Source organism: Nipponia nippon, unplaced genomic scaffold (assembly GCF_047370975.1).
Source record: "Nipponia nippon isolate SJK-2023a ecotype South Korea unplaced genomic scaffold, ASM4737097v1 scaffold_2, whole genome shotgun sequence".
NCBI classification, from domain to species: domain Eukaryota; kingdom Metazoa; phylum Chordata; class Aves; order Pelecaniformes; family Threskiornithidae; genus Nipponia; species Nipponia nippon.
The window spans coordinates 2,469,933-2,483,675 of record NW_028262336.1 but is presented as its reverse complement, the minus strand read 5'-3'; the positions used below and the strand labels follow the sequence as shown (position 1 = coordinate 2,483,675).

At 38.2% G+C, this 13,743-nt stretch overlaps 1 protein-coding gene across 1 annotated transcript in view; it reads right to left on the bottom strand.

Moving 5' to 3' along the window:
- Nucleotides 1-13,743, bottom strand: part of SPAG17 (sperm associated antigen 17) — a 111,012-nt gene that overhangs the window by 31,891 nt on the left and 65,378 nt on the right. The window contains exons 25-30 of the mRNA XM_087756878.1: nucleotides 11,001-11,209; nucleotides 7,223-7,343; nucleotides 4,022-4,350; nucleotides 2,285-2,414; nucleotides 465-685; nucleotides 26-170 (exon numbers count right to left, since the gene is read on the bottom strand). Of these exons, the coding sequence (XP_087613004.1) occupies nucleotides 26-170; nucleotides 465-685; nucleotides 2,285-2,414; nucleotides 4,022-4,350; nucleotides 7,223-7,343; nucleotides 11,001-11,209 (1,155 nt within the window). The remainder of the gene's footprint in view (nucleotides 1-25; nucleotides 171-464; nucleotides 686-2,284; nucleotides 2,415-4,021; nucleotides 4,351-7,222; nucleotides 7,344-11,000; nucleotides 11,210-13,743) is intronic.

Below are 13,743 nucleotides of genomic sequence, written 5' to 3'. Positions count from 1 at the left end.
ATAAGTGCTCCCCTTTTGATTTTACCTGTTTCCTCGCTATCCTCTGGTACAAAAAGTGCTTTACAGTTTTGATAAAAAGTCGTGATCCTAGTGCCATCAGCATGATCTACTACTCTGCTACCATCCAGCTTCTCAACAATTACCACTTCATCGTCTCGTACAGTCATAACCTGGAAGAATGAAGGAATACTCATTTATATTAGCTCGGCGATACTTGTAACAGCAACAACAGTAAAACAAGGCATTACGTACTGCAACTCTGATGAAGCTAGACTACTGCAACTTTATCTACTTCAGAGACCGAGGACTCGCATTTTCCTCAAAATCCAAAGCTTTTGTATTAGTAACAGTGTAACACAACCTGTAGGGTATACGTTCAAGGAACAGATCCTACAACTTATATGACGGCAGCCCTGTCTCTTAGCTTAGTAGACAGTGCTATAACAACACAAAAATAGTCATACCGTTCCATCAGCTGGGTCAGTTGCCTGATAGATTAAGAGTGGCTTCAGATCCATTCTCTTTGCTCCCTCAGTGCCCACTCGAATGCCTGATGGAGTAGTTGTTATCCAGGTTCCTGCCTGGTTCTCCTTAGGTTGCTCAGAATTAACCAGACCCTGCGCAATATTTTCAAACAACTCATCTTTGTTTGGGTGTGATATACTGTTTCTGTCACTGCCTTTTCCTGCAGAAACAAAAATTTCTGTATCAGACTTGGTATTCTCTAAGGCAAAAGACAAAATCAATAAAGTGAAGAGTTTCTGTGAGTATTGGTTTTGACAGAATTGAAAGAAGAACTATTTATCAGGCTGGAGAAAAATTACAATTGCTGTTACTCAAAGGTGTGCCCTTGAACTAATCTTATTTAATGTGTTCATTAATGACACAGAAAAAGTAAACATCACGCTAACAACATCTGATTATGACATGACTTTGGAAGGGACTATCAATGCAGAAGAAAATCTGAATGGACTACAGAAAAAAAAGCATCCAAAACTGTCCCACAAGCTTGAAGATTAAAGTAATAGAAATTTGATACAGCCTATTAGAATGAAATTTAATGCAAAAAGGAGTAAAAATAATTTACGCTTCAGATAAGTTTGTAACAGTAGAAAAAAAGAAAGACCTGGAGGTATCATCCATAGAGAATGACTACAAGTGATCGGTGTGAAAACAAGGTGACAAGAAAGGCAAACACAACCCTATGGCGCATCAGAAGAAAAGGGATGAAGATTCCGTTGTGAAAGGTAATGGTGAGATCTTATTACGAATGTGATAGAGTTCTCCCATATTCAAGAAAAGGAACTTAGTCTAAGTGTATGCAAAAGACAATAGCACAGTCCAGAGAGGAGTCCAAAAGGCTTACAGCATATGCATCATAGCAAAAAAAAAACCAAACCCCAAAATAGCCAAAAAAACCAGCCACAAAGACATGAAACTTTTCACTATAAATTTGTCAAGACTAAGCAGTGGAGAGGAAAGGTGGGGGAAAACGTGATCATAAATAAAGGATAAGGAATAAAGGGTATACAGAGATACTAACACTGAAAATTAGAAGATGGTTTGTCAGGGAAGTTCTCAAACATCCTTCTAGTTCTCCTAAGAAACATCCTAAGAACAAGGACTGGACCTGATGACTTGAAAGTCTCCTTTTTGAGAGACTTTTCTCTTTGGCAGCAACTTCCAATAAATTATATGTTAATATTATGACAGGTCATAATTATTCTTTCCACCAAGTAAAACTGACAGTGATCTTGGACTACACTCTGAGGTATGAAGTAAACTTTTATTTGGTTCTTTCTCAGCCAAACAAAATAATGTAAAAATGGTTATATTGGGACAGACCACAAGTCCATACAACCAATTATTAATGACAAATAGTAGGTGCTTTGGAATACATACAATGAGAAAGAAAAATATAGCAAGTCCTCTGCGAGAGAAGCATTTCTCAATACCAAGACAAAAAACCTGTGTAACGCATAAGTAAGGATTTGACACTACCGTAGTTACAAGGATTTCTTTTAAAATACTTTGTGTTGAATCACTTTGCTACCAATGTAGTTCTTACCCTTTTAGAGTCCTAGCATGTTAGGAGAAAAAGAAATCTGGAGTAGGAGAGAAATTATTTGATATGAAGGTAACAAACGAGCAGTGTGCAGCAGCTCAGTACAGATAAAATTGCATTTTCACGCTAGCAGAATTATCAGTCTAAAGAAATATGCCCTTTATTAAGTATCATCAGCCCTACTAACTTTAAATCTGTCCAAAACACTGGAAACTTTACCTTTCTTAGTGGTGGTCTCGGGTGAAGGCTCTGAGTCTGGTAACGGTTGCTGGTTATCTGGAATTGTAGGTGGTGGCAAGACGGGGCCAGAATCAGGACTTGTACTCACTGTGCCATCAGCAAACAGAATCTACAGCAATCAAGGACATACTAGAGGTTAAAATCACTTCAAACACCAATAGAAAGTCTCAAAAGAATGTGTCGCAAATGTAGTAGTCGCTAGAATATTGTGGGTGATAGAGTGGAAAAAAGTAAGAGACTTGCAGAATGAATACAAGAAATAAAGAAGCTGTCTCAAAAAGAAAGGACTGCTAATTGCTGCAGTTTACATACATAATTAATGAGGACTCTAGTAACAAACAGGCATTGTAAAAGTAAACAGTAAAGATTATTCTTCGACTATTTAAGTGGTCAAATGCTGATGACTTTTTTTGTAGCAGTAGTAATGCATCTGTATCACCATATTGATCTGTATTCAGGTATTCCACATATCTAGGATTGCTGTTAATTTTTTATCCATCAAGACAGCTAACAAAAAGAAGTCATGGTTATTTATCTTATTATAGCTGGTTTCTGAGATCTATTGTCCATTACACCCAATTCTTCCCTGTGCCACAGGGAATAATTGTCCCTGAATTCATTACAAATACAGTACGGATGTTCTAGGCAGAAGACAGTACAATGTGGAAAACAAACGGACAACATATAGAAACATCTCCAGAGTTACAGTTACTGTAAGGTAATTCACTATTTCTTCTTTTTTGAATGCTTGTCTATATGCAATACATTCTAGATGAGTCACAAATATTAAGTTAATATAAAGGACACACTCATAAACTGCTTATACAGAGACTATGGTACAATTATGCTAGGCACGCAAGACCTATATTCTTCTGTCAGAAGAGAGTGTGTTGAGAATATATAGACATACAGCAGCTAGCTTCTTTGCATACTTTTGGAATGGATATGTTTCTCAGAAATCCTGGCTAAATGGTTTAAGATCCAATGTAATGAATGAACGTAAAGAACTTGTACCAGGAGTTGTGGTCTACTTAGAAAAAAAAACGTGAGGAATTATTTTGGCAGTTTCTGAGTCAAAACAGAGGACTCCTCTCTTTATCTGTTTGCTAACTACACATAAACTCTTTGCTTTAAAAAGATAGTGGCTTGTAGATTGATTACAGTATCTGCAAAGATGGTATCTAGCCTATAGCACCTGAAAGGTACCAGAATTCTGGGCGACCTAAATATGTGTAAACAAAGAAGGTACTTAGGAATATAAAGTCTTTTTAATGAAAATTTAGGATACCTAAAGGTGTCTTCAGGACTGAAGAAGAATTCAGGTCTTTTCTGGATCCCATATGATTGTTTAGATGACTGAAAAAATATATGGATGCTTTTGTGCTGCCAAAAATACTCAAAAGTCCAACTAGCCCATACTTCAGATGTTTAAGTCCAGGAATGTAATACTCAAAACCATATTTGGCTATTTCCTAATCCAAAAGTTGCCTAAAATCTTCACATGCCTAAAATTTTCATCATTAAAGCTGTCTATTTGCCTTAAGTTCCGATTCTGAACAAAGTCAAGAGCATTTTAGTCTTGACATGGCTGCATAACTCAGTGGTTACTTAACTTCTTCATCTACAAACTGGACACTTCTCTATCTCAGTTGACAAGCACAAGTTCAAGGGTAATCACACACGCAGGCTGCTTTCAGTGACATGTACTAAACATACCTGGGTAGATCCATCCATCATGTACTTTATAACAGTTCCTTGAGTGGTGATGACTCTTGACACCTCTTGTTCTGCTTGCCTTGCCACAGATGTATAAAGGCGAGAGTTCTTTACCTTTTGGGGATAACTCTGCCTAACCAGAATTTCCACAGCAGGCTGCTTGGCCTGTTCTCTTCTGGTGTCTTTGTGCTTTATTTCACCTTCTGTAACCTCATGTTCCTTCTCTCCACTTTCTGTAACCTCTTCCTCCTTTGCTTCATCTGCTTTGGCCTCACTTTTCTTTGCCATCTCTTTCTCAGCTTCAGCTGTAGTGGCTTCACCTTTCGAATCTGAAAACAAATTCTGCATTACTTAATACTGTGTAGCACACATTCAAACAGTGCTAACACCCAGCATCATTCTGCATGTCTACAGAAGGTATGAAACTTTAGGTGAGTAAGAGTAACCCTCCTTGGCTTCCTCTGTAATCCACAGAGTAAGGGACAGGCTCTGTTTCAAAGCAGTCATCTACTCAGAAATTCTGCATCCTCCTGTGGAGGTGTCTGTCTTTCCAAATGAAAACAAGGGAAATCTGAAGATGGATTTATTATGGATGCTGAACTTTCGGAAGACTGACATTAGGTGAGAGGAATTTCCTAACTGCCCACAAAGGTGAAAATAGTTACGGAGTTTCACCAAGTTAGATATTTTGTCTACTTGAACAAATAAGGCTCTTAGATTAAATTATGACAGTGTTTTGAGTGTGCTAATGAGTATAATTATGGTAGCTGTATCAAGAGACCACATGTATGTGTCCGTAATTGCTCTGGTCACCTCAACTTTTCAGCATTTCAACTCATGCTCCTTGCCAAAATATGTATGTTTGAAAACCCTCTGCATCCTCTTTACTTCATACCAGACCGATCTGAGCACATTCACTCTAAACTGGCAAAACGTGCCAAGCTGGCTACACCCACAGGGGCATTATTAGCAGAGACAGAGATGTGATCATCCCACTCTACTCGGCATTTGTCAGGCTACGCTTGGAGTACTGTGTCCAGTTCTGGTCCCCACAATTCAAGACAGACATGGACAGACTGGAGACGGTCCAAAGGAGGGCCACAGAGATGATCAAATGGCTAGTAAGTCTGTCTATGAGGAAAGATTGAAGGAGTTAGGTCTCTTCTTCCTGGAGAAGGCTCAGCGGGGACCTCACCACGGTGTTCCAGCACTTAAAGGGCAGTTACAAAGAGAACAGAGGCTCTCTCTTCACAAGGAGCTACATGGAGAAGACAGGGGACAATGGGCACAAGTTGTACTGGGAGAGGTTTCATCTCAATATAAGAAATTTTTTACGGTGAGAACAATCATTCACTGGAACAACATCCCCAGGGACGTGGTAGAGACCCCATTGCCGTAGGTTTTCAAGATGCAATTGGACAGGGTGCCAGATAATCTCATCTAGGCTCCCTTTTCCACAAAAGGTTGGACCAGGTGATGTTTTGAGGTCCCTTCCAACCTGGGCTGTTCTATGATTCTGTGATTTTGATATTAAAAGGAAAGACATGTCCAAGAAGAAAGAGGAGGGAAACTTTTACTAGCAATTCAGGTCCACGTGGCCAAAAAAAACCCAAACAACCAAAAAACCATCAAGACATTCCTCTCTCACATGATTATAAATTTGTGCCGGATCCTTGTGTACCGTACTACATTTATTAATGCTATTTAATATAAATTTCTTATTTTTTATTAATTTATACACAGTAGACTTACCACTTGGCTGCTTTCTAAGAGGTATGTCATTTCATTAGTTGCCAGGAAGACAAATGATTCTGCTGGGGTTTTTTTATGCAACAGCTCATGCATAGGATACGTTGGATTTACTGCTAGCATGTACTTGGTGTGTGTGATAAATCTGGTTTATTCCTGGATATGGGCACCTCTGCAGTTGTGCTGATCTATTTTCACATACTCAATAGCTCCAATACAGCCTGGGCTGGACAGATTTGTTATACATCGGTATTAAATGACACCTGTAGGTAGCCGTTTTTAAAACTGACCGGGTGACAACAGCAAAATTCACACTTTTCTGCTTCAAAACCTAATGGTGTGACTACAAAAATCCAAGATTTACTACAGTTTATAGTATGCAAAGATGAACCTCATGCTAGTTTTCAAAAACACTGGGAAACGGAATCGTTGCAGAGGGATGTCACGCACAAACTACAAGTATCTATATAGCCTACCGGTCTTCAAAAGGAAATTCAATAAGGGCAGAAAGCCTTATTATGACCGTGTTTTCTGTATGTACCGGATGGCATAAACCAAAGGACTTATGTGAAGTAATTCCTGTTTGAAACTGATCGTATCTTTTAGAAAGGCAACAAAACCTGACTGTAAAATATCCAGTAGCAGAGAGTCCATCACAGCCTGGGTTAGTTTTGTTAATGATTCTTACCATTAAAAAATGAGTATAACTTAAATCTAGCACAAAGTACTACTTTTCAGTTTCAAGCCCCTCAAATCTGTAATACCTTTTTGTATACTGTGTTTACAAGCTCTCTGTTTACAGGCTATCACCAAAATTCTGTTTCCTTTGTACTTCCAGACTTGCATCAGTCACTCCTTTGACCTTTTCTTTGGTAATTAAATTAAGTTCTCTGGTGCATAAGCTCACTATAAGATATCTCTTCCAATGCTTCAATCATTATTGTCATTCTCCCCTGAATCTTTCAAAATATGAACATCTTGTCTTGTGGACTTAAAACCAATACATACGATTGATTGCAAAGGAGGTGCAGATATAGGTAACATAACAAGCTTCCTGTTGTCGCTCAAGATTCCTTGATATAGATATAGATATATATATATATATATATATGCGCGTTCATGAATTGAATTTTCTCTGTTTTCTTTAATATTCCAATATACATGCATATTCAACTGATTATCTGACATGACTCCCAAGTGCTTTTTAGGGTTGCTGCTGCCCTGCCCCCAATCTGTTATGTCCAACAACTTGCAATTCTAGATTTTACATTTGTTTGAAGTAAAACACATTATTTATGTTGCAAATACTATTAAATAGACATTATGACAGACTTGGAGACATTGAAAAAATTCATATTGTTACATCTAAACCCATCAAGGCAGAAATAATTTTCTCCTGTAATTGTAACTTCTTTTAAAATTCCTTACTTTGCAGCGGCTCGGAAAACTAACCTCCAAAACTTTCACCAAGGAAAGTTAATACTAGTCCATTGGGACAGGAGACGTTCAAACTTGGGAAAGCAATAGCATTTGACATCACTTGTGTTTGGAACGCTGATTCTTCCATTTCCATCTATGGAATGAAATACAAATTAGTTTTATTCCACATTTTAAAAGAATAAAGAAAAAAATTAGGCTAGAGATTTCAGTTGTAACAAAACATTTAAAAAAAAGGAGTGCTTTCTATCATTCATTTTTAACATTTTGAGAGCTTGTAGATTCTGAAGTGGAAACATTAGCTTATTTTCTTCGATTACACTCTCTTCTTTCATTCCTCTATATTAACCCTTGAAGAACAACCCTTCCTAACTTTATTCATTTTGCTGAGTGATTATGCTACTTTGTACACAGCGTCAAGATGACAATAAATGGATAACGTGAAGCAGAATAGCGTGAAATAATTCTTGAAATTGCACATCAATTATTTTACCTATAATCACTAAAAGAGCACAAAAGGTAAGTAAAGCAGTACTTCCAGTCTGCTGCAGATACAGCGCTGACCCGAGAAGGGGACAGGAAGGAATGTTTAGTAGTCAAAATGTGTAATTCTCTCTGTAGTGGAAACTGTTCTGATGACTAGAAAGGATGAGGTTGACCTAAGGAATGTCTGAAGACCCTGGAACATTTGGAAAAAATACAACAATAGACCCTTTGACGTCATCCGCCCAAAAAGCTATGTGACAATGAACTACGCTATGCCTGTCGTCATAAGATGAAAACAGTTTTGGGTTGCAGACAGAGGTAACAGAGAGGACTCGTCCTGGTATTACCCCATGTTTTCAATTTTTAGGAATAGAAATACAGGGAAAAATTGGCCGATGCTTTGCCACCTGTTTTTCAGCATAAAGGATGATGTACATTTTATAGTTACTTTACACAGTATCACTGGGTAATTAAGGCTATCCTCAATACCCTAAGATCGTAGCGACAGGATCATGGAGTAGAAGTCACGCTCAGTTGTCATTTACTTCCTCCTGTCTAACGGTTAAAAAAAAAAAAAATCAATTATGTCTACATCGTTAGAGAAAACTGTTAACATAACCGATTTAAAAAATTTCCAGGACTGGAGGTTTCCTGGCACTCTATTCTAGTACTTTACCTTGACTAACCTTACTGACATTTTCCTATTGGTTAGCCTGAATCTCTCTTGCAAAAAATTAGTTTACTTCGGATTATTTCTTCTGATTACATGGGTAGCATAAGAGATGGTGGTGTCCCTTTAGCTCTTTACAGAAGGCTATTCTGTTTCTCAACTCTACATCAAACAAACCCAAACCAAGCCTTTTAATCTTTCCCCACCAGTCAAGTTTTCTAGACGTCTGATTTTTCTTCGTGCTTTCCTTAGAACTCTCCAGTGTGACCCACATTTTTCTTGCAGTGCAGCATCCATAACTGGACACAATACTCCAAGTGAGGCCCTACCAGCACTGAATGGAAAATAACTTCACATATTTAGCAGGCTATACTCATGTTTATTCACCTCAATGTAGTCTTTGCCCTTCTCACAGCAAGATGGCATTGTTGACTTAGGTATAGCTTGTGATCCATTGCAACTCTCAGACCTTTCTCTGCAGAACGGTTATCGATAGAACTGTTACTCATTCTATGCAAATATATCCATTATTTACATCTAACTGTAGAACCTAGTATTTATTCTTACTGAATTGCATCCTATTTTCCAGACCACGTCCATGTGAATTTGTCAAGTTTGCTTTGGATTTTAATCCTGTCCTCCAAAATAACTTGCAGACACATAGCCGCGAGCTGTATGCACTAATATGGATACGCTCTGTCTTTCAGAGTTTTTATTAAAACACCAAAAATGGACTGAGGACATTTTAAACGAAATAGTAAAAAGCCTTCTGGAAGAAGAGGAGGAACTTAGATGTCCTCCTGACAGAATTTTAATGGTAAGGGAATTTGTTTGTCTAGAGTTTGTTTATACCACACAATTGCTGTGTGTTATGCTGAGTGCTGTTTGGCAACTCCCTACACCACCTTCCATGCTCATGCTCTTTAAATACCTACCTAAACTTGTTGAAATTAGGTCATCAGGACTTCTTGTGGCTATGGACAGAATCCACATTGAAACAAGAGCTACAGCATTACTTCATCCACTAGGTAGCATGGAAGCAGCACAGCTATTTTGTGTTTAGAGAGTCTTCCAAGGCTATTCCTGCAGCTCTCAGTATGTTATCATTCTTGTCTTATTCTTATTACTCTCTCCTCTCATTTGCTCTGTAATGGAAGCTATCTCCTGTTTTGATTAAACCTGCACTGCATTTAACCCTTCACTTCCATATTGCCCATTCTGCTTCTTTAAACAGTTCAGCCCAGCTCTCTCACCAGAATTATGATCTCCATTCAACCTCCCTTGCCAAGGGACCTGAGAAGATAACTCATAAACCTCTCATGAGTGCATAGCAGGAGTGACTTTGAGAGAAGTGGTCAAAGTAAGCAGAGTAGACAAAAGACCAATTTTTCAAGACATAGTTCTGAAAAAGAAATGAACAGATCTTTAGACCAGAAGGTAGTGACTCTTTTTGGGGCAGTGCCCTAGAAAATGGTAACAAGAACTAAAGCAGTGTTTCATGAAATGCCTTGGGAATTGGAAGCCACTACAGTTGAATGAACTAGTGTTAATTTTCCATGGAGAAAGTCGGAGGAACAGGACAAAAGAGAAAACAGTGCAGGAAAACATGGCAGACCTGGTGCCACTCATGTTCTCTACATATCACCCATCATCCTGTGGAAGAAGCAGAATATAAAAGGGAGGAATGACTGAGTTAATGGAAAATGATTGGTCATGAAAAGTGTTATATGCAGTAGATTGGACTTAAATTTGGCTCAGGTTGAGAACCTGGACATAACTCATACCCTTGCTGGTCTGTGAGACCACTGGATCAAACAAACCTCTGATGGTTGCCTAAAATATTCTGCCAATAGTTAGCTAATGATCTGAAATAAGCTAGGTTAGTCATTTTGCAGAGGGCAATGGTGACCCATTTCTGAACTCATATGGCCTCCCCCACTCACATGTTTTTATGCCAAAAAAAGCTTCTCATAGAGCTTTGTGGAAGATGTTCAAGATTAAACGCTGTGCATTTCTGATGCACATGGTCCTGTGATTCCTGTATTAATCTGTGCTAAGTATTCCATAACAGAAATTCAGAATTTGCTTTTGAAATGTCATCCCTCCTTTCGAAAGGACTGTCCTGTGATAGAAGTACTTCAGTTATGGGCAAAAGTAACTTCTTCAAGTTGCTGGTCCCTGGCTTGTGATCAGCTAGAAACTGAAAATTGCAGATCAAGCTTTTGCAAAACTGTCTCCACTAATTTACCGGTTGGTTAGACTTTCTGATACAGGTTTTGGAAAGCACAGAAAAGTTCTCCTACTTGGTTAAAGTAAAAATTAATTTCTAGAGCAGTTCTAGTCCCTGAGATATTAATAATGTAACAGGTGTAACTGTAAAGCCAAAACGGACACAAGTATGTGGACCATGGAAGACACACTGCTTTATATCATGGAGTCATAAAGGAACTTTAATTTCAGTAACAGCTGCCAACATGTACATCTGAGAACAACTGGAAGAGTAAAACATACCCTTAGAAGCACGATAAATTGTTAGGAATTTGTCAAGGCACAGCTCAAAGCCATCTGAGAAGAATATGTATTTGAGTTTTTGTTTGTTTCTTTTCTGTGTTCATTGGATAATATCTATGCTCTCACCTTTCCTTCTTCTTGCTTTACCAGGTCACCAGGTGGTGCAGGGCCTATTTTGCTATGGCTTGCTTTCATAGATAGCAGAGATTTTCCTGATTTTTGTTTGGCAGACTTATCTTTTTTTCCAGAAGCTGATGGGGCAGGAGAAATTATGGTCGGAATATGAACAGAAGGGATGTTCAGAATTCTTGCTAAGACAGGATCTGTTTTATCATCTAAGGGAAGGAAAAGCAATATTTTTAATGCAATTAAGTTTCATAAACGTAGATAGCCACATTTTATTTTTAACAAGATTTTGTAAACTAAATTTTACCTTAGAAATAACAACCTCGGGGGGGGGGGGTGTTATTATTTCAGATAGAGGGACTGAACATATGAAATTATTTAAAAAAAAAAAAAAATATCTTTCCACAGACTGACTACTTGTCAGCCTAAAAGGCATCTTGAAACTATTGTTTCCCACAGGTCATCACTTGTCTCTCAAAAACAGAACACACAATTTTTAAAAATTCTCTTTTACCTCCAGAATACTTAGATAGGTGGAAACATTTTGAGTCTAGTGCCTAGGAAATGATCACTGTTGTTATGCTTTATCATGGGCTGATCCAGCACCGACCGACTCCAGCAGTTTTGCACTACGTAGCTCTATTTTGCTATAACGATTGAGAAAAATTCTGATGATCTACATTTGCTAAGACTCTCCCAGTTCTTAAAGGCCAAGCGTTAGGGCAGCCTGCTAAGCATGTTAACAGGAAGTAGTCATGTTGCCTTCCAAAACAGTTTCTTGAAAATAAAATTAATACAAAGTAAGATTTTCTGTAAAACTTTTTTGTTTCAAACTGACACTTTTCTTTAATCAGGAAAACCCAGCCAGCTCTAACCTTAACATTTTTTTTTGGAAGATTTTTTTTTTAATCATCTTTTCTTGCTTGAAGGCAGCCTAAATCCCAAACCTACAACTCATGAAATACCACCTTGTTTCCGATCCAGACAATTTAAGCAATTTAATTCTTGGTTGTTTTGGAAAACTTGTTACCCCCGATGGAGTAACTTATTATCCACATCTTAACCACACCCATATAGATAAGAACCAAAAACACCAGTAAGCAAAACATGATGATCTCAGAAACCATCTTTTGAAAACCTTTTTTAAATAAATCAAGCAAGCTTGATTTGCTTAGTAGTTTCTACGAAGGATGAAGCTTGATGACAAGTCAGTCATTTCAAGAACATCTTCAGGAAGACTTCTAAAAAATCCTTCTTTTTGTTGTTTTGGTAAAATTACATTTTAATTCTTCTTCCCATGAACAGTATTATTTAATGTGAAAACTGATCCATCAGGCAAAGAAAAGTTAAATAACTCATTAACAAACTGCAAGCCAGATCCCATTCAGACAAAGAAGGAAAGACATGCATCTGGAAGCGTGCTAATAGAACCATTCTGGTGCGAGATCATTGCATTTTCTGTAATGCAGATGAAGTGTTAGTATATCTTTGGCTGAAAGAGATAAAAGGTAGGCCTGAGCGCTACTATGTCCACTGTTTCCAGAAAGGTTTTAGCATAGATGGTTTTAGCTCTGCAGATAAGAAAATACGGAGGCCATCTTAAAAATAAAGTTCTAAACTACTAGAAAGGCTGCCTGCATGTTCATTTGCCTTATGGATGATTCTGGATTTATGGCAACTGCAAAGGTGACCCAAAATTTAAGACTCTCAGGCTAGAAGAAACTATTAGATCATCTGGTGATAAAGTGCTATTTGGGAGTCCATGGATAACAAGCCTTCCACCTCAGTTTTTAACCCTTCAATCTCAGTTTTCGCCTTGGTGCCAGAATTAGGGAAACGCACAGATATCTGAATATATCCATGGCCTTTAGCCACAAAGATTTTTGAAATCCCTGCTTTCATTAGCTGATGGCATGAGAGTCTGACTCTTTGTTAGGTGGCTCTGCTTTCATGAACTGAAATTTATGCTGTGTGGCTTCTACAGCTTATTGGAAGTCTGAGGAAAGGCAAACAAATCTGTTTTATTTATAATATGCTAGAGAGAAATTCTCAGCTTATTATATAAAACAGGAAAGTTTAAAACTCTCCATGGGGTCCTTTCTGATACACATTTATTAGACAGTATGGCCACGGAATAAACAAGTAGTAGTACCCATCTCCAGGTAGATGGTGAGAAGAAACAGCTGACTAATAAACTTTGACAGAGCTAGTGCTCCACAAAGTAGCAGGATAGCTGACATGAAGGATTCTGAGGCAACCGTCCAATAAAATCGTTAGTGAATATAATCCATCCGCTCAGGAGAGTATAAATATCCATGTGAATACTGCAAACTGGGTATAAGAAAGTTCTATATATTAGTGAGGGGAGCTATCCTTCACAGCCACCTGTGCTGTGAAGTGGAGCACGCTCAGTTTCAGATGACACTACTTTCCAGAGTGCTGAATTTAGGAACAGAAGCCATTATAGGCTCTTGACCCCTAAGGAAATTTCACCTACCCCTTTGCTCTGAAAAATGCGAACATAGTGTTTGAGGGTAACAATGAAAAAGAGTGGATTGTTGAGACTGAGGGAAAGTGTCTCTAGAAATCTTGAGACAGATGGGAAATTCCAGAGGACTGTCAGATTAAGGAAGGTTTCCTTCCTCCTGTACACATAAGCAGATTTCTAGCACTTGGAGTTGTACTCTCATGATTTCATTAAGGCACAAAGAGCACGTGCAAAGGTTCTATAATACCCAGAGAC